Genomic DNA, 20,298 nt, shown 5'->3' on the forward strand with positions numbered 1-20,298 from the left:
TTCCTCTCTGACTTCACTTTCACCGTGAGCTTCTCATCCATGTACCTCCGATGAAATTAAATAAATTCCATTACAGAGTATGGCTTAAAGCCAGGAAAAATTTCTGCATTAAAGGACACGTCAACTTTCCGCCATTTTGGAATTTTTCCTCATAAAAAGGTCTGATTAACATCAGTTTGAATATATTTCATTTATGAAACGCACCTTATTCCAGCAAGAAAAAGATGAAAAATTGGAGCAGGTAAGTAAAATCCTTGATTGAGTGCGAAACTAGCTTTTGACGGGTTTAGCTGAAACTCGTCTAAATCATCCAATGCCAATTCAATTCCTCATAAAGCAGCATGGAAATATTTGAGGTGGTTTTCTCGTCAGTTAATTTTTCTTGTAAAATCCCCAGCGCCGCATGCATCGCCTGTATCGCGCGTTCAAACTTTTTCTTTTCTTCTGATTTTCTTCGTCGCTGTCTCTTCTCTACCCAACCATATTTTGTGATTGATGCGTTTGCGCGCGACCAAGCAAGAAAGGGAAACAACAAAGATGCCACGGACCTTTATGTGTGCAGCGAGATGCGGCAGGAAAAAGTCATACTCACGTATCTGGAAAAAAGGCTCGCTCGCTTAAAAGAATTATTTTTTAATAGAGAACCATCAGGTTTTGCCTAAAATTAAAAATATTTTTTTGCTTTTAAAGAGCTCTTTACAAAATTATGTTCGGTGTAAAAATATTTATTATTTAAGCTATGGTGAAAATGTTTTTAAAATTACGTAAAAGGTCATTAAATGGTCGAGCAGTAAATTAGGGAACAACATTTCACAACATATTACGAAAGCAGTTGTCCTTGGCCTCTGCCATCTGTAACAACAAGCAACCTTGTCACTTGCCTTGCGCGCACGGAAAGGAGGTGCCAGGGAATCTCCCCTAACTCGCAGTCGTGTTTTCACCCTCGCTCGCTCGTTACACGTGTGTTTCTCTTCTCTCTCCCGCTGCACACGCAACAAAAATGATGGAGAATAGTTTTTTAAACTCGCAAATGACTTCCTTTGCTTCATTTCTGAAAGATAAAAATCTAAAAAATCGTGCCTGCAAATTAACTTGAAGGTAGCAACGGTGACAAGCGACACTCTTCGCTTCTTCGCGGGGCCACGACTCAACATTAAGCCCTGGGACGTGCGCAAAATTGCCCAGGAGTATATTTGTGGAACTCTCAAGCTAACGTTGCTTAAAAAACGTTTGATGCATGTAAAGAACGTGATTCAGCAGCTACTTGCAAAATCCAAGAGACGTAAACTCAGGCAAAGAGCTCTTTGGTCGGTTTTAATGTGTTCAGGAAAAATTGTCAATTTTTATTCAGTCAACCGTAGCTGAATTGCTTTTATCTTTTGTATAAATTGCATAAAAAGGAAGAAGGTATAGAGGTAATTTAATAAAAATTTATATTGGGTACAACATTTTTATTTTAATATTAAAAATAGGCAATCGATATTGTGTATCGACGATTAAGCAGAAATTGCTTTATCAATTGCGTTTTTTAACTCGCTGTAACTTTTCCTGTAACTTTTGGAGTATATTGGAAAGTTTACATCGTTTCTATCGTGGGAATTGAGCCGCTCAATATCCATTCTACATACCTTCAGATTTTGCAAAATTTCGCGTCTTTCAATCCGAGCAATGACGGTGGCGTTGTCGCTGAAGTCGATATTGGGAAGGTCGATTTCGATGTATTCCAGCAGCGGTGCAGACAAAATGCTTGAGAAAGCGAAGCATTCAGATGAATCCCTGCAATGATTGGAAATTAATAATATGTTTTATGAGGCACACAAGAATGAAAAATTCGTCAGTTTATTGAAATTTTAACATGGACCCTGCCTGCCTTCCCTTTCGTGTTTTTTCTATTGTTTAGATATACGGCGAATAAAAAATAAAAACCAAAAGAAACTTTTTAAAATCAAAGGTTACAGGGTTACAATTTAAAGTTGGCTGACAAATTCACAAAATCCTGTACCCTCGTTTGTAATAAGCATAAAATACCTACCAGGCAGGATATTAAACGTTTCATTGCTACTGAATAATTGAAAAATATTTTAAGACAAAAAGTACTTACAGGCTTATAGAAGACCATCCGAATCGTTTCAGTTTGCGCATCGCATCGACAGGTGCGTCATTCCCAGAAAATATGCAACAATCTAATCTCAGCGACTGAAGGTTAGGGCAGAGACTGAATATTTCGCCAAAGGTAATGTTGTCCTTGGTATGAATACCGCTAATAGTCAACTCCTGAAGTGTCTCTGCGTTTTTCACGAAAGACCTGAAGGCGTGCGCCATTTTACGGTTGAATTCAAGATGTGCGTATTTTATTTGGGGAAGATGCGTGAAGTCGACCATTTCTTCAATATCCTCCAGTCCAGGGGCATATATCTAAAATTTAACAATGATAATTAATTTATAAAGTGTTTGCTTAAATTTAGTCATGTCGGTAAAAAGGAAAAAAATTTCTTACTTCTATTTCCGTAATCCTTTCAGCAAACAAATGAACGAAACTTAAATCCGAGATTTGACGAGGCGCTAGCAGCATATAGGTGTATTGTTTGCTCTCTGCGAATTTCGGGTCCCATGTTGGCATCGTAGTGTTCATCTCCAACATGAGCTTCCCACGTTCTAAACAACGCGCCTCGACGTGTACGAAGTCATTCCTGAAGGTGACACTTGAATATCCCACGTCATTTGTGACAGCCAATGCTTGAATTCTTGTCAAATTTTCGCATCGATGAGAAATGGCGGAAATTCCTGACATAGGGACACAAACGTCCCAGCTTATCTCAAGGATGGCCAAATTTTTCAGCTGAAGAATCGAAGTTAATTCGCGTTCTTTGAGTGAAAATTGATGTCCGGCGTTTCGTACATTGATTCTTAATTCCCTCAGGTTTGGAGTGTTCGCCCCCAAACACCTGATGAACTGAAATCGTAAATGTTTTTATTTTCTAATTTTTAAGTATTTAATTCATGAATTTACCTCTTGAAAGCTAGAGTTGGTCACAATAGCGTAACTGCAGCACATGCCCGGCCACTTATCAAGGGCGATGTCAAGTTTAGTGTAGGATTTAGATTTGATCAGGAAAGGCAGAATTGGCCATAGTTTGTCATCGTGATATCCTTTACCATCACATTCGAAAAGATCGATCTCATTAAGTTCTTTAAGAATCTTCTGTCGAACTGGTTCTGAAAATTAATAAATTCTTCAATTAATTTGACTTATGTGATACAGTTTTAACGTCATATAATTTTTCTTTAAACTTCTGTACACTGAATGGCCAAGAACACCGCTGAGCGGATACCATGGGGCCCAATATGTGGCCATCATTTCGCCTCCACGCACAGAGGTCATTTGAAACGCTACAAAGATCTAATTACCATTCTATTTGTCATCACTGACATTAGGTGACGAGTTTTAGATGCTAGAATTGCTTAATAAAAACTCCCATCACTTGGACAATCCACTGATTGCCTTAAAAATTGGAGTCAACGGACTACTATGGTAATTGTTCTTACGTTAAACGAAAATAGTGTAACTGACATTATGTTCCAATAATTTTTTCTTGAACTTTAAAAGCAACTCAAATTTCGAAATTTGTTTATTCCATAATTTTTCGACATTATATATATTTGTTTATTCTCACTAAAATATCATATACCATACGTAATGTGTTTGTCAATTATATCACAATAAATGACCAGTCAAAAGGTGAAAAAAGTGAGAAAGGGCACGCACTTCTGACATGCACCGTGTTAAGACTTAACTCTGGAAAGAGCAAAGCCGAAGTGGGCCCATATACTATATTGCTTTGCTTACCAACACTAATGGCCTTTAGAAGATCCTTGTCATATTTATCAGCGTTTTTCATTACTGCTTTGATTGCCACGTCCAATAGGCTGGGAGGCTCCTGTAAGAAAAAAGATATGGAGTAGTTTGTAAGCACGGTAGTTAAGCATGTAAGAAGAAGATAACTAGGGATGTTCAAAAATAGTCGATTTAGCAAAGAAATAATCGATTATTATAGTCGGGAAATTAGAGGCAAATAATCGGTTTCTAGGCAAAAAATCTATCAAATAATCGGTTTCTTATTATGTTCCTAAACGCAAAGAAATCTATATTTTTAGCAAAATGAGTAAATTTGATAAAATTTTTGCTGAAAACCATTTTTAATTTTTAGATCAATATTAACTCTTGTGAAATATATTTTTACACGTGTTTAGTTTAAGTATTTGAGTAGTGTCACTTATAGCATCATTTCTGTCACTTGTGGCATCTGTTGTTAAAATTCTGTCACTTATAGCATCCTATCAAAGATGCCATAAGTGACGGAAAAGATGCTATAAGTGACAGTCACTTATGGCATCACGCGAAAAATACATAAACAAACGATTTCTTAGGTTGGCAGCACTTAGGCGTGGCCTGTGGTGGGGCGGTACTGGGCGGAGCTACTATTTCGGTTCGCGACGCGTTCACCGGCCGGAAGAACCGTTGCGCAATAATCGTAACCGGTTTTTTATACGGGATCACCGAGTTGGAGGTGGGTGCTGCATCGCTGAAACAACTGAGCATCGGCATCCGCACCACCATTTTGTGCTTCGTTGTCAGCGTTTTTAGACCGCGTGCGGGTGCATTTTTTATTATTTCGTGTGTTTTGAGTGCTTTTTGGAATGGAAAACGGGCGTGATCAGTGCTCCCTGGACTGGAGGTTCGACCTGAGTCGTGTGAAGGACGCGATACAGAAGGATGAGTTGGACAAGAGGCGATGCGCGAACGAGCGGCTGCCTGGTTTCAGTGCGGTAAGTGTTGTCCCTGATTATTTGCATGCTGTTTGTAGTGTATTAGCTGATGGAGGTTAGTAATTGAAGGGTGACATTGGTTTTGGAATGTTTACAGGTGCTCCCTGGTTGTTTTTCTGCAGTGCAGATTGGGAAAATCGAGGGGTCCGGTTTGGGAATGTAAGTAGATGGAATGTATTTGTAGATGGGTGGGTTATTTAGCATGCTACATCGTTTCAGGCGGCTCCCGGAAAGCCAGCAGGGCTACCGCGATCTGAACCGGAGGTGCCGAGAAAGACAAAACCAATATCATACCCTGGATTCCAGGGTCCGGACAACGCACGAGGGCCGGCATCTATTTGTATCGCGCCGTAGCATTAGGATGCACGATTTGGCAATGATTCCGGCGTACGTAAAGGATGCCGAATCGGAACTGGAGTATTCGTAAGTGGTCATGGGAGACGTATTTCAATTTTAAAAGACATGAATGGTGTTATGTAGGTACGAAGATCACCTGAATCTGCTAGGGATCGAAAATTGGGTATTCCGTGGGGATCGATCAATGCTCTTGCCAAGGTAGGATTGTAGACGAAGGGTTGTACTTTCAGTTTCTTTACCTGGCAGGTGATTGAAGGATGTCTGGAGGCATGCAGCATAATTTGTTTAATTATAATATAACCAATTGTTCTTTTCCCAGATGTGTGAGTGTGTGTGTGTGTATGTGTGTCCGAATGGATTTATTTTCAGGCATGTCAGAGTCCAGACGGTGGCACGAGAGGTGCAGTAGTCAGTCTGAGACGTCCCGCCAGCAGCCGTGCCAAGGCTGGAGCACCTCTGGGGCATGCTGCAGTGAGAGGCGGTTGCCCTGGGCGCCCTGCTAGCCGCCAAACACCTCGAAGCTGGCAGTTGGAGAGTGGTTGGCGACCGAGCTGGGTGGCGAAGGAGTTGTCTGCGTGTGGGGTGAGTGAAAACTGTTTTGCATGTGCAATATGTGTTTGGCATTCAGCTGTGGCCTTCCTTATTGCGCCATGTTGTGTTTTTTGTGCGCTGTGACTGATTCACTTTGATTTCAGGCATGTGAGAGTCCAGACGGTGGCACGAGAGGTGCAGCAGTCAGTCTGAGACGCCCCGCCAGCAGCCTTGCCAAGGCTGGGAGTCCCCAGGAGCACCTCTGGGGCATGCTGCAGTGAGAGGCGGTTGCCCTGGGCGCCCTGCTAGCCGCCAAACACCTCGAAGCTGGCAGTTGGAGAGTGGTTGGCGACCGAGCTGGGTGGCGAAGGAGTTGTCTGCGTGTGGGGTGAGTGAAAACTGTTTTGCATGTGCAAAATGTGTTTGGCATTCAGCTGTGGCCTTCCTTATTGCGCCATGTTGTGTTTTTTGTGCGCTGTGACTGATTCACTTTGATTTCAGGCATGTGAGAGTCCAGACGGTGGCACGAGAGGTGCAGCAGTCAGTCTGAGACGCCCCGCCAGCAGCCTTGCCAAGGCTGGGAGTCCCCAGGAGCACCTCTGGGGCATGCTGCAGTGAGAGGCGGTTGCCCTGGGCGCCCTGCTAGCCGCCAAACACCTCGAAGCTGGCAGTTGGAGAGTGGTTGGCGACCGAGCTGGGTGGCGACGGAGTTGTCTGCGTGTGGGGTGAGTGAAAACTGTTTTGCATGTGCAAAATGTGTTTGGCATTCAGCTGTGGCCTTCCTTATTGCGCCATGTTGTGTTTTTTGTGCGCTGTGACTGATTCACTTTGATTTCAGGCATGTCTGAGTCCAGACGGTGGCACGAGAGGTGCAGCAGTCAGTCTGAGACGCCCCGCCAGCAGCCGTGCCAAGGCTGGAGCACCTCTGGGGCATGCTGCAGTGAGAGGCGGTTGCCCTGGGCGCCCTGCTAGCCGCCAAACACCTCGAAGCTGGCAGTTGGAGAGTGGTTGGCGACCGAGCTGGGTGGCGAAGGAGTTGTCTGCGTGTGGGGTGAGTGAAAACTGTTTTGCATGTGCAAAATGTGTTTGGCATTCAGCTGTGGCCTTCCTTATTGCGCCATGTTGTGTTTTTTGTGCGCTGTGACTGATTCACTTTGATTTCAGGCATGTGAGAGTCCAGACGGTGGCACGAGAGGTGCAGCAGTCAGTCTGAGACGCCCCGCCAGCAGCCTTGGCAAGGCTGGGAGTCCCCAGGAGCACCTCTGGGGCATGCTGCAGTGAGAGGCGGTTGCCCTGGGCGCCCTGCTAGCCGCCAAACACCTCGAAGCTGGCAGTTGGAGAGTGGTTGGCGACCGAGCTGGGTGGCGAAGGAGTTGTCTGCGTGTGGGGTGAGTGAAAACTGTTTTGCATGTGCAATATGTGTTTGGCATTCAGCTGTGGCCTTCCTTATTGCGCCATGTTGTGTTTTTTGTGCGCTGTGACTGATTCACTTTGATTTCAGGCATGTGAGAGTCCAGACGGTGGCACGAGAGGTGCAGCAGTCAGTCTGAGACGCCCCGCCAGCAGCCTTGCCAAGGCTGGGAGTCCCCAGGAGCACCTCTGGGGCATGCTGCAGTGAGAGGCGGTTGCCCTGGGCGCCCTGCTAGCCGCCAAACACCTCGAAGCTGGCAGTTGGAGAGTGGTTGGCGACCGAGCTGGGTGGCGAAGGAGTTGTCTGCGTGTGGGGTGAGTGAAAACTGTTTTGCATGTGCAAAATGTGTTTGGCATTCAGCTGTGGCCTTCCTTATTGCGCCATGTTGTGTTTTTTGTGCGCTGTGACTGATTCACTTTGATTTCAGGCATGTGAGAGTCCAGACGGTGGCACGAGAGGTGCAGCAGTCAGTCTGAGACGCCCCGCCAGCAGCCTTGCCAAGGCTGGGAGTCCCCAGGAGCACCTCTGGGGCATGCTGCAGTGAGAGGCGGTTGCCCTGGGCGCCCTGCTAGCCGCCAAACACCTCGAAGCTGGCAGTTGGAGAGTGGTTGGCGACCGAGCTGGGTGGCGACGGAGTTGTCTGCGTGTGGGGTGAGTGAAAACTGTTTTGCATGTGCAAAATGTGTTTGGCATTCAGCTGTGGCCTTCCTTATTGCGCCATGTTGTGTTTTTTGTGCGCTGTGACTGATTCACTTTGATTTCAGGCATGTCTGAGTCCAGACGGTGGCACGAGAGGTGCAGCAGTCAGTCTGAGACGTCCCGCCAGCAGCCGTGCCAAGGCTGGAGCACCTCTGGGGCATGCTGCAGTGAGAGGCGGTTGCCCTGGGCGCCCTGCTAGCCGCCAAACACCTCGAAGCTGGCAGTTGGAGAGTGGTTGGCGACCGAGCTGGGTGGCGAAGGAGTTGTCTGCGTGTGGGGTGAGTGAAAACTGTTTTGCATGTGCAAAATGTGTTTGGCATTCAGCTGTGGCCTTCCTTATTGCGCCATGTTGTGTTTTTTGTGCGCTGTGACTGATTCACTTTGATTTCAGGCATGTGAGAGTCCAGACGGTGGCACGAGAGGTGCAGCAGTCAGTCTGAGACGCCCCGCCAGCAGCCTTGCCAAGGCTGGGAGTCCCCAGGAGCACCTCTGGGGCATGCTGCAGTGAGAGGCGGTTGCCCTGGGCGCCCTGCTAGCCGCCAAACACCTCGAAGCTGGCAGTTGGAGAGTGGTTGGCGACCGAGCTGGGTGGCGAAGGAGTTGTCTGCGTGTGGGGTGAGTGAAAACTGTTTTGCATGTGCAATATGTGTTTGGCATTCAGCTGTGGCCTTCCTTATTGCGCCATGTTGTGTTTTTTGTGCGCTGTGACTGATTCACTTTGATTTCAGGCATGTGAGAGTCCAGACGGTGGCACGAGAGGTGCAGCAGTCAGTCTGAGACGCCCCGCCAGCAGCCTTGCCAAGGCTGGGAGTCCCCAGGAGCACCTCTGGGGCATGCTGCAGTGAGAGGCGGTTGCCCTGGGCGCCCTGCTAGCCGCCAAACACCTCGAAGCTGGCAGTTGGAGAGTGGTTGGCGACCGAGCTGGGTGGCGAAGGAGTTGTCTGCGTGTGGGGTGAGTGAAAACTGTTTTGCATGTGCAAAATGTGTTTGGCATTCAGCTGTGGCCTTCCTTATTGCGCCATGTTGTGTTTTTTGTGCGCTGTGACTGATTCACTTTGATTTCAGGCATGTGAGAGTCCAGACGGTGGCACGAGAGGTGCAGCAGTCAGTCTGAGACGTCCCGCCAGCAGCCGTGCCAAGGCTGGAGCACCTCTGGGGCATGCTGCAGTGAGAGGCGGTTGCCCTGGGCGCCCTGCTAGCCGCCAAACACCTCGAAGCTGGCAGTTGGAGAGTGGTTGGCGACCGAGCTGGGTGGCGAAGGAGTTGTCTGCGTGTGGGGTGAGTGAAAACTGTTTTGCATGTGCAAAATGTGTTTGGCATTCAGCTGTGGCCTTCCTTATTGCGCCATGTTGTGTTTTTTGTGCGCTGTGACTGATTCACTTTGATTTCAGGCATGTCTGAGTCCAGACGGTGGCACGAGAGGTGCAGCAGTCAGTCTGAGACGCCCCGCCAGCAGCCGTGCCAAGGCTGGAGCACCTCTGGGGCATGCTGCAGTGAGAGGCGGTTGCCCTGGGCGCCCTGCTAGCCGCCAAACACCTCGAAGCTGGCAGTTGGAGAGTGGTTGGCGACCGAGCTGGGTGGCGACGGAGTTGTCTGCGTGTGGGGTGAGTGAAAACTGTTTTGCATGTGCAAAATGTGTTTGGCATTCAGCTGTGGCCTTCCTTATTGCGCCATGTTGTGTTTTTTGTGCGCTGTGACTGATTCACTTTGATTTCAGGCATGTGAGAGTCCAGACGGTGGCACGAGAGGTGCAGCAGTCAGTCTGAGACGCCCCGCCAGCAGCCTTGCCAAGGCTGGGAGTCCCCAGGAGCACCTCTGGGGCATGCTGCAGTGAGAGGCGGTTGCCCTGGGCGCCCTGCTAGCCGCCAAACACCTCGAAGCTGGCAGTTGGAGAGTGGTTGGCGACCGAGCTGGGTGGCGAAGGAGTTGTCTGCGTGTGGGGTGAGTGAAAACTGTTTTGCATGTGCAATATGTGTTTGGCATTCAGCTGTGGCCTTCCTTATTGCGCCATGTTGTGTGTTTTGTGCGCTGTGACTGATTCACTTTGATTTCAGGCATGTGAGAGTCCAGACGGTGGCACGAGAGGTGCAGCAGTCAGTCTGAGACGCCCCGCCAGCAGCCTTGCCAAGGCTGGGAGTCCCCAGGAGCACCTCTGGGGCATGCTGCAGTGAGAGGCGGTTGCCCTGGGCGCCCTGCTAGCCGCCAAACACCTCGAAGCTGGCAGTTGGAGAGTGGTTGGCGACCGAGCTGGGTGGCGAAGGAGTTGTCTGCGTGTGGGGTGAGTGAAAACTGTTTTGCATGTGCAATATGTGTTTGGCATTCAGCTGTGGCCTTCCTTATTGCGCCATGTTGTGTTTTTTGTGCGCTGTGACTGATTCACTTTGATTTCAGGCATGTGAGAGTCCAGACGGTGGCACGAGAGGTGCAGCAGTCAGTCTGAGACGCCCCGCCAGCAGCCTTGCCAAGGCTGGGAGTCCCCAGGAGCACCTCTGGGGCATGCTGCAGTGAGAGGCGGTTGCCCTGGGCGCCCTGCTAGCCGCCAAACACCTCGAAGCTGGCAGTTGGAGAGTGGTTGGCGACCGAGCTGGGTGGCGAAGGAGTTGTCTGCGTGTGGGGTGAGTGAAAACTGTTTTGCATGTGCAAAATGTGTTTGGCATTCAGCTGTGGCCTTCCTTATTGCGCCATGTTGTGTTTTTTGTGCGCTGTGACTGATTCACTTTGATTTCAGGCATGTGAGAGTCCAGACGGTGGCACGAGAGGTGCAGCAGTCAGTCTGAGACGTCCCGCCAGCAGCCGTGCCAAGGCTGGAGCACCTCTGGGGCATGCTGCAGTGAGAGGCGGTTGCCCTGGGCGCCCTGCTAGCCGCCAAACACCTCGAAGCTGGCAGTTGGAGAGTGGTTGGCGACCGAGCTGGGTGGCGAAGGAGTTGGGAGGAAGGCAGGGTTAGTACGAGCTGTTCGATAGCAGCGTGCCCTCCCGGTGTGCTTGCCTGCGGTGTTCCTTTTGCTTGTGGTTGACCGACTGAGTGGTAATGCTTTTCTGCGTGACCTAACGTTTAGCAGGTGGAAATGTGAAATTGTTTTACTCCTGTACGATTTGCTGAAAATGATTTAACCCAGTGTGCCAATGTGGTGTGTGTGTGTGTGTGTGTGTGTGTGTGTGTGTGTGTCTGTGCATTTAGGTGGTAGCTGAAATGGTTGCTGAGCAATTTTCATTTTGCGGGGGATGTATGATATGTGGGGAAACGATTGTTGTGGTATCCTTTTGAAATAATTGTTTTTCTCCAGCGTCATCACCGGCCTGTACCTCGACCTCGCGAAGCTGGAGACCCTCCTGGACAGAGCTGGTGGCATTGCCAAGGTGACATGCATTGACCAAGGCCGACCAGACCGACGAGCTGTATGGGAGGCACGACTGGAAGTGGAGCCGACACCTGAAGTCTACGTCTGCCTCGAAGCAACTGTTGGCGAGTGGTGTCAGCTCGAGGTTATTGGCGGCAGGCCCGTTGGTGGTACGTATCATTTTTTTAATTGACTGCTTAGGTGTAATTGTTGCAACTGCAGGCAAGATGCTGGTGAGGAGCCATGACCGTGGGACAGTTACGCTCACCGAGGGTGACGGAGCCAAGCTGTTGGACCGGGAGCTCCTTGTTGCCCTGTGGAACCAGCGGTGCCGCCTGCAGTTCCTGCCAACCTTGGTGGGGCACCGTCTTAGGGTCACCGGCTCCGTCGATGGATTGAGTGCCCTTGCCGACTACTTCCAGGGAGGTGGCTTGGGAACAAAGGAGTGCGGCATCCCACTGGTGAGAAATCACTTTGATTGTGTGTTGATAGCTTTACTGACCCAATTGTTTCTGCCGCAGGTTGACGACCACCATCTTGCAGCGCTGAAGCGAGGAGAGGGATTCATGGACGAGATGCTCAACCAGGAGCAGAGGAGGGCTGTGGTGGAGATCCTGGAGCACAGGCGGCCCCACGTCCCATACCTGCTGGTCGGCCCCCCAGGAACGGGAAAATCCGCAACCTTGGACGAGGTCGTGCTTCAGTTGGCTACCCACCACAAGGAGAAGAGGACACTTGACGCTCTGTGAGATCTTATTGGTTTGTGTAACTTGTTAACTAATTGATTTTCCTTTGTTTTCAGCATCTACTACGTGGTCCCGTCCAACCTGGGGGTTCGGTCGACCGCCGAAAGGTTGTTGCGGTTGGGAATGAGGAGCGAGCAACTGGTGCGCCTCTACTCGGAGCATGAGCACGTGAAGGGGACCGACCCCCTCAGAGACATCTCGCAGCGAGCTTCCCGGATGCAACACCTCATCACCACCAGCGTGGTCATCGGGACCCCCATCGCCATTGCTCGCATCGGGCTGACCCTTGGTGAGAGGAATCCACCGCCCCTTCTGTTGCTGGTAAGTTTTAATCAATTGTACAATTTTGTTTTGATTACATTTCATTTTTTTTTCAGCTGGACGAGGCAGCCTACATCAAGCTGGGAGAGGCCTTTGCGGCTCTGACGGCGAATGGAGAGCCTGTGCAGACTGTGCTTGCCGGGGACCGGAAGCAGCTTCGGCCACGCTGTTTCAGCAAGGTGGCCGAAAGCATGCATGGCAAGTACAGTCTGTTCGATTTGGCCGCCGACAGTGGATTCTTCGAGGATGATGGGTAAGTAGCATTGAGGCTGGATGGAACGGTAATTACCTAATCATGTTTCAGATTGAGGCCGAAGGAGGGGCTTGGTGTGATGCTGCGTCTCAACTATCGGGCCCACGAGAAGTTGGTGAGGGAGGTCTCCTGCCTGTTTTACAACGGACTGATGGTAAGCATGACATGCTCGAGTGACTGTTTTGTTATGACTTTTGTTTTGCATTTCAGATCCCTGGCCCAGCTAGCCTCCCCTCCAACAGCCTGCTGCTGCTGCGTTTCGGGCTGGAGAGACTGGGACTCGACGCGAACCAGAGCGCCATCCGCTGGGTGGACATTGATGGTGCAATGCAACGCGACCCCCTCACCAGGTCCCTCTTCAACGTAGTGGAAGCCGACGCTGTGGTGTCCGTGGTGGACTCGCTGTGCCGGTGCATCCCCCCCCAACAGGTTACGGTGCTTGCACCGTACCGTAAGCAGGTATGTTGTGTGCCGAATTGTAACTAGTGGTGCAATGTTGATAATTCTTCGTCTATGTTTCAGGTGGCGGTGCTCCGGGAGAAGCTCCCCCGTGACATCACTGTCTTCACTGCGGACGAGGTGATAGGCCAGGAGCGGCCTGTAATTGTGGTGTCACTGGTACGAAGCGACCGTGGAGAAGACAACGCGCGTGATCATGGGGTGGGCTTCTTGAGGGAGCCAAACAGGGTCAATGTTCTGATCAGCCGTGCCAAGGAGATCGTGATCCTGGTAGGCTCCAGGGCCCACTTCATCAGGAGTGGTGTTGGCTTTTGGGGAATCCTCCCAACCAGGGCTGAACCCCTCCCGGCACAGTTCTAAACATGCTACTTATTTATTTCCAACTTTTCGGGACTTATTGGTGATTTCATATGGCGTGAAACGCTTCCCTTTGAATAATTACCTCGACACTGTTTTTGATACTAATCTTATGAATTTTGATAACCTTATTTTACATGTAATGATATATAATGTATTTTGAACTGACCATACTTGGTGACCTTAGACACATAAACTAGTGAATCCTTGAAATAACTGGTTGACGGTTTTTATTACACGTACTTCCTAGGCACAACCATTCACATGAGCATTTAACAGAGGAGGAAGTAACAATTGGTAACAAATGAAAGGAGAATAAAGCGTGATCCTTACATAACTGGGCATTGGTTGGCAACAAACAAAACTTCTAGTTAGAATATTACTGAACTTTCTTTGGGCGTCCTCTTTTCTTCTCAGGCAAACTTGAAACCCTGGAGAAACATTGAGTTAACTGAATTTGTTTCAACACTTCTATAAGAAATACCTGGTAATGCTGGAACTTGCGCGCTTCTTGGGAAACCGTTTTTCCTGGTTTGAGATGTCAGCAGCAGCGTCACTGTCTGCCGTCACAGGGGCAGATGCTTCCTTTCCTTTGGCAACAGTTTTGTTCTTGGAGCCCCGCGGTCGGCCTGGGCGTCGTTTCTGTGGCACCGTCAACGTGGGAACCTGTACCTGCGCTTCTGCATTGCTAGTTTCATGCACGGATCTGTAAGGTGGTGTTAGCTTTGCGAATCTAGTCAGTTGAATTAAATTACCCTGAATCAGCCGAGATGTTGGTCTCTGCGGCGGACTCATTGCTGCTCGTTTCAGTTTCTTCTGCCTCACTTTCGGACTGCGCTGCTCTGTTAAAGTGATCATTATAAGTTACTCATCCAGCCATCAAGATCCCTTGTTATACTTTTTCGTTTTCTTGCGTAGCGTCGGTTTATTCGGAGCTCTGACCTTGTTCTTGCTCCCGGGTTTGCGTCCCCGCCGTGGTTTAGTCGGCTGTGGTTTCACAGCAAGCTCTGCCTCTGCGGCTTCCTCATCCACGTCCTCAAAGAGAATGGCATCTTGGAGGTCCTCGATGCTGAAGCTGATGGAAGAAGGAGAAAGGTAATGTTAATACGTGGAATAGGGGGAAACGTGGAAGAAGATTTTTTTCAGCCGGTAAATCATAGGCGGCTGTCCAAGTTTTGTTTACGGGAAATACACTTACTCGTCTTCCGGGTCAGCATTGTCCGGTTGGGCAGCGGTTGTTCTGATCTCTGCTGCCTGTTCCAAGGTGGTTCCCTTGTGCTTTTGAATGTTACCATCTTGGAAAATCTCTAGTGCTCTGCCGACCATCAGATTGAAACCAAGGCCCGTCGGAAGATCGTAGTACTGGTCGTGGACCGTGATTGAGTGTCCCATCAACAGGCACAGGAGCTTCTTTGAAGGTCCGCTAAGCTCCATCTGGCCCAAAGTTGTCGCGAAGGTCGTCCTGATGGCACGCGCCCTGAGGTCATCAGGTCGTTCTGCAAGGCACGCTTCAGCAGCTGCTTTCTGCGGCCCTCTCACGTCCATCGGTTTTCCGTTTTTCGTGCCGAACAGGTAAATGCAACTCTCCGGAATGCCCGCCGCAGCACGCACTCCTTTGTCAGACAGGGTTGTGAAGTAGTCGCGCCATTCTGGTTTTAAGAGGGAAAGAACTTTGGTAGACCCTTTCCCGGTGGAGGTAAGCACGTCGTACCGCTCGGCCAGTTCTTGTTGCGCTTTTGATAGCGCATCGCTGTTCTTCCCCGAGTAATTGTTTCTCTCCTCATAGTTCTGCAGAGTAACGAAGCTTCCCTCAGTCGCCCTGCGAGCGTTGAAGGAACAGAAAGCCAGGTTCAAATGTGTTGCCAACGCCTTGTAGTGACACTCAAACTCTGACTCTTTCTTCGCTTTCTGCAGGTGAATGTGGTGGTAGCTGCACATTCCTTCAAGGTGCGCGTTGTAGAGTTGCAGGTCGTGGGGTGACACGTGCGTCTTGTGGAGCTTCTCGCTGTTTTTCTTCTGCTTTGCAGCCCTTGTTGTCGTATAAATACGGTACCTCTTAGTTTCCAGGTATTCGATCAGCAACCGGCACTCTTCGGTCCACAATTTACGCTCGGCTTCGTCCTCGAACCGCTCCTGCTGCAACTCACTCGCTACTTGTCTGATGAGTGAGCTGAGCGTCATGACGTCATTGGGCCGCTTGAAATCTACCCTGTTTTCCTCACCGCCGCAGATGGTGTGGATGACCTCGATGATTCGGTCAGTCTTGCTTGCCGGTCGGTTACTGGGAAGCCCCTGCCAAACGGACCGCTTGCAGATGTCCCTCAGCGAGGTTACTAATCCAGGGATTTCTGCATGCACCTTGAAAGCGGTGTACAAAGCGTAGAGAAGGCGGATATTCCTCCGGCTGATTTGCACTCCGTTGTTGCCAGTTTCCTGCTGCAGGCCAAAATTTTTTACCACTCTGATCACCAGCTGATCATCTGTGATGATGAAGCTGGCGATCCTTTTGTCACGCATGTTGTTAAGGATTTTGTCCACCGCAACCGTGTAGCTCTGGTCCAAATTTGTCCGGAGTTGCTCAATGCGGTTCAACTCGAGCAGGTCAACCGGTGGTGCTGGTTCTCGGGCCTCAACGCCTCGCCGAGTGCGGCAAATCTGCAAGTGCCTCTTGAAATTGCGGCTCGTGTGAAGTGTCAGGCAGTAGGGGCACTTGTTTGTTGTGCGAACGCTGGCTGTCTGGCTGCGCCGCGACGGTACCAGCGTGCCCTGCCTGCACTGCAATACTGTGGCGTTGTGCTGCTCGTTACCAAGGAGCCGCAATTCACTGAAGAAAGCTCTCATTCGTTCCGCGGATGGCTTCGCAGCGTACAGATCTTGGATTTCTGGCTCCTGCATGTGGCCCAACCGCAGATGCCTCATGATGTTCCCCCTAAAGTTCTTTCCGCAGAAATAGCAATATTGGTTCTTTTTCACGCCGGCGGCAAGAGCCAAGATCTTGACGGGCGTGGTCTTCACCTTCTTGTGAGGGGACAGAGTAAGGCATGAACCGCCCATGGCGGCAAATCTTCTCGAACCAGCTGCAATTGGACAGTTGGTACCGTAAGAAAAAACTGCAGTCATTATTTTTACATTGCCTACCCGCTTTTGTGAATGTTTCGTAAACTTTTCTCGTGTGTTTCTTCAGTACCCCGCTGAACAGGTCGAATGCTCGCCACTCCGTGCCAGCATGCACGCCAAAGATGTATACCACTCCCTCTGCAGGATCAATATCCAGGGATTGAAAGGTAGATGTCAGGAAAGTGGCGCCTGGTGGCACAGACTGTGCTAGCAGTTGGTCCGCAGAGAGCAGTTCATTCATCAGTGCATAAAGGGCCTCTGTTGTGATGTACAGCTGGCCTGAAAAATTGCATCTTCACACTCCAAGGAGAGTTTACTTGGTTGCAATACTCACTGTAGACGATTTCAGCCTTACGGAGAACCTTCGGATCACCACTTCTGTCCTGGGTCAGCCGATGCAGCTCAGGAAGCGACTGCAGTCCTGGGGACTGGCTGTCTGCGATGAGGAAGAAGTCGGGCATGTCATTCTTCCTTTCCATAGAGAAGAAAGTAATCTTGATTAAGTGCAACTTGTCATGGGGCACTGAAATGCAAATACAACGCGTGTTAGAACTGGTGTTTCATTCTTTTAATCGCGGAATGAATTTGCAAGAACCACCAGGAAGATGGAGGTATTACTTACACTCATTGCCTGGCGTCGCAGGCACCGCGTCATTGATCACTTTCTTCTCAGGTGTTTGTTGATCAGTCCGAGCTAAAAAGTGGAAATTTTAAATGTACTTTCAGTCCAGGAAGCCGAGGAACCGTAGATAGACGCAATTATTCCCTCGGAAAGACTATTACCAATTATAGCCGCCTGGTTTCCCTGCGGCTTCGAAACTCGGCTGGCAGCCGCCTCATCTGTCATTTCTTGCGACGAGGAGTCATCCGACTCTGCTGTGTCTGTTGACGACTCGTCGAAGCCGGCTCGGATGGATTTGTGAGCGGCGCCCCATCTTGGGATTGCAACATCAGGGCCTTCCAACGGACGAGGCTTCTTCCTCTCGACCGGCTTCCACCCGCTGCATCCCGCTACTGGTTCGACTACAAACGAACGCGACACGAGGGATCGGCTTCCTTGGGTGTGTGCGCGCCTAGCACTGCCAAACTCGGCCGATTTTGTAGAGTGCGCGATGGCGGGTTCTTCACTCGAAGGCAGATGTCTCCCACACTGGCCACCAGGTGGCACAGGACTCATCAGTCTAGCGTACTCATAGTCCATTGGAGGGGAATCGAGCAGTGCGCGAGGCAGGAAATCACTTGTTCGACCAAACTGTCCCATGCTGGCGCCAGGAGTTGACAAAGCTGGCACCTGCTGGCCAGGTGTAGGTTGTGGCGCAGGCACAACCTTAGGAAGAGGCACCTCTAGAGGCGGCTCCGAAGTCATCCGGGCGCCAACAGACTGCCGAGAACTGTGCGAAATGAATTATTTTATTTTATTCGGTTCATTACATTAATTTTGTTGGCAGCGGCATTCAGCACATCAAAATGAGTTTACAGCGATTGCCAAGTAAACGGACAACTTACACTCGGGAGGCGAGCATTGCAATCAACTTCGTTTGGTAGCGGCTGATCTTCACTGCATCGTTCTTCGTCTTGCTCAGAACGCTGAAGGCGGCGCCAGACTCTGATAAAGAATGAATTGTTTCGTGCACCTTACTTGGAATTAATTCTCAAAACGGAATGTTCTTACCGCCAGAGAAGACAACCAAACTGTCATGGCCATCTTTGTTCTTGACAACGTCATTAAAGGTCGGGGGGATCGCATTTTTTTCAATCTTCTTCAGTGACACAACACCCTCAGTACTGACCAGCACCATGAACTTGAACTGCGCAAATCGGAACAGTTAATTAAATTCTTAAATGATACTGCGAAAGCTAGATTGACAATTGATTGCGTTCGAGAAATTAGAAGCAGATGACAATTTTAAAAAATCATTCACTTCACGGATCGCAAACAAGCGAAAGAACAATTATTTTTAGAAAATTGACGGTCCAAATCGATGAAACGTGCAAGTCCCAAGCAGAGATGCTTTTTCAGGTCGCTAGTAACTGCTTTCCTTATGAGGATGGCTCAAGAAATTGTTGAAATTCTCGATTTCAGAAAATTCTCACCTTGTCGGACTGCATGGCTGAACCGATTGAGCGGGGCGCGTGTTGCTTGGCGCGTAAATCCGCAAGGGCATTGCACATCCGCTGCACATCCACTGCAGATCCACTGCACATCCACTGCCAGAAGGGCCTGGCGCGAAAATCAGTTCTCCAGTTGTTACCAGTTGCAGATAGTAGCGTGGCCATTGTTGCATCACTCTGACTTGACACGAGGTGCAAATCACACAACTTGGAAATCGCAACTAACGGCCATCCGCTTCTATCTGGCCCTCCAATATGCTTCGTCGGACCAAGAAACCGTGTAACTGCACCCACTGCCTCGCGAAAGAGGAAACGGTGAGCTGTTATCCATGCAATGTCTGCGTACTGGGGCACAACACGTTGGACTGCTCGCCATTTCAGGTCATTCCAGCCATCCCAGAGAATCTTTGGGAGACCTACAAGGACGCTAGGAGGATGGAGGTCGATGCACAGATGAAGGTGCTCCACTTGGAAGTTGCAGTTCAGAATGCTACGCAGCGGCAAATGTACGAGTGCGAAGTGGAAATGGCCACGCTGAGACATGAAAGTGAGCAAATTTCGCGTACAATCCGGTGTAATTGTAATATAATGTGCGAACATCCCTTTCCAGTTAGAAAAGAGCATGATTTTTTCCAAAACCAGTTGGAATTCAAAACCCCTGGCGACATCAGCAAGGACGGAACGAAGGTTAGTAAAATTTTGGTTATCCGTCCCTCCATCGAGTATAATTTTTCACTAAATGACGCAACAAAAAATATTATATTGTAACACAACGCTCAAACATGTTATAATATTTGCTTACGAGTGAGTCAGTTGTTCAAAATTAGGAGGGGAAAAATTTTATTGGCCTCGTAGGGTATTCAAAAATAATAAAATCTCAGTCAGAATTGCAAACTCCCTCAAACATGCATTGCTTTCAGGTCTTATTTGTAGAATGTTGTCAAGGGACAGCCTTCCTCGACAAGGAATATGTCAATCTATGCTCGAGAGGCGCTCGGTCAGCTCGGGAGCTGTTGTGGCGGCTCGTGTGTCGTCATTTCACGGGACCCGCCATTATCACCTGCGGCATCGAAGAAGGACACGGCCTGCAACAACTCCATCCTCCTACGATGCACGCCATTTGCTGTCAGTAACAAAATTAATTTTGAATTTCTGTGCCCTCATTCTGGACTCACTCATGGTTTCAGCCATCGTCAGTGACGTAGCATCGAGTGTTCCGAGCTCGGACCCAAGGAAGGAGAACTTCAGCGAGGACTGCACGAGCATTTCCACTATCAAGGAAAGCCTGCGGAGGCTCAGGCAGCACATCAGGAGTACAGACAATTATCGAAAATCACTGCACTGATTTTCCGCATTTAAAATTCAATGTAATCTGATTTCTTCCGAAGGTTTCGTACCGTTCGTGGAACAATAAAATGTGTAATTTCTAATTAATTCGTTTTAATTGAAACTGGGAGACGGTTCTAGGAATGAGATTTACTAAAACTTTCAATCACAATTTGCCTAAAGGCACTGGAACTTGGAAGAAACAAAGGAACATGAGCGAAAAACAAAATCAACACCTAGCTAGGCGGCAGCACTGCCTATGCGGCAAAGCAGGCCAACACTCCCAAGTGAATGCGGTGAAGGAGCATTGCATTGAGGGCGGCAAAATTTTCACTCTTGACACTCGCGCTATCTCCGGTCCGTCTTTGTCCCTCGGGTGCAGAAAGAGGCTACAGGTATGTAAATTTCCGTCATATAATGAGTAGAAATGTCAATTACAAC

The 20,298-nt window shown here is 49.2% G+C and overlaps 3 protein-coding genes across 3 annotated transcripts; 2 read left to right on the plus strand and 1 right to left on the minus strand.

Annotated features, from left to right (window-relative positions):
• Window positions 1–4,265: 4,265 nt before the first annotated feature.
• On the plus strand, window positions 4,266–5,799 carry LOC135947957 (uncharacterized). The gene is made up of 5 exons (XM_065496972.1): window positions 4,266–4,827; window positions 4,925–4,986; window positions 5,047–5,250; window positions 5,308–5,382; window positions 5,554–5,799. The coding sequence occupies exons 1-5, from the start codon at window positions 4,699–4,701 to the stop codon at window positions 5,591–5,593; spliced, it is 510 nt and encodes a 169-aa protein (XP_065353044.1). The 5' UTR covers window positions 4,266–4,698; the 3' UTR covers window positions 5,594–5,799.
• A 4,787-nt stretch (window positions 5,800–10,586) lies between these two features.
• LOC135948312 (putative helicase mov-10-B.2) lies at window positions 10,587–13,496 on the plus strand. The gene is made up of 9 exons (XM_065497521.1): window positions 10,587–10,767; window positions 11,113–11,336; window positions 11,389–11,627; window positions 11,688–11,911; window positions 11,969–12,233; window positions 12,290–12,486; window positions 12,538–12,640; window positions 12,697–12,945; window positions 13,009–13,496. Exons 3-9 carry the CDS (start codon window positions 11,394–11,396, stop codon window positions 13,303–13,305), a joined length of 1,569 nt encoding a protein of 522 aa, XP_065353593.1. The 5' UTR covers window positions 10,587–10,767; window positions 11,113–11,336; window positions 11,389–11,393; the 3' UTR covers window positions 13,306–13,496.
• A 10-nt stretch (window positions 13,497–13,506) lies between these two features.
• LOC135948311 (uncharacterized) lies at window positions 13,507–20,270 on the minus strand. The gene is made up of 13 exons (XM_065497520.1): window positions 19,334–20,270; window positions 18,514–19,266; window positions 18,092–18,227; window positions 17,926–18,025; window positions 17,203–17,810; window positions 17,042–17,113; window positions 16,754–16,942; window positions 16,441–16,698; window positions 14,501–16,379; window positions 14,201–14,377; window positions 14,058–14,144; window positions 13,787–14,008; window positions 13,507–13,733 (listed from the first exon to the last, which is right to left on the minus strand). The coding sequence occupies exons 2-13, from the start codon at window positions 19,153–19,155 to the stop codon at window positions 13,682–13,684; spliced, it is 4,422 nt and encodes a 1,473-aa protein (XP_065353592.1). The 5' UTR covers window positions 19,156–19,266; window positions 19,334–20,270; the 3' UTR covers window positions 13,507–13,681.
• Between the last annotated feature and the right edge of the window lie 28 nt (window positions 20,271–20,298).

The sequence above is a fragment of the Cloeon dipterum genome, chromosome 1 (assembly GCF_949628265.1).
Source record: "Cloeon dipterum chromosome 1, ieCloDipt1.1, whole genome shotgun sequence".
Lineage (NCBI taxonomy): Eukaryota > Metazoa > Arthropoda > Insecta > Ephemeroptera > Baetidae > Cloeon > Cloeon dipterum.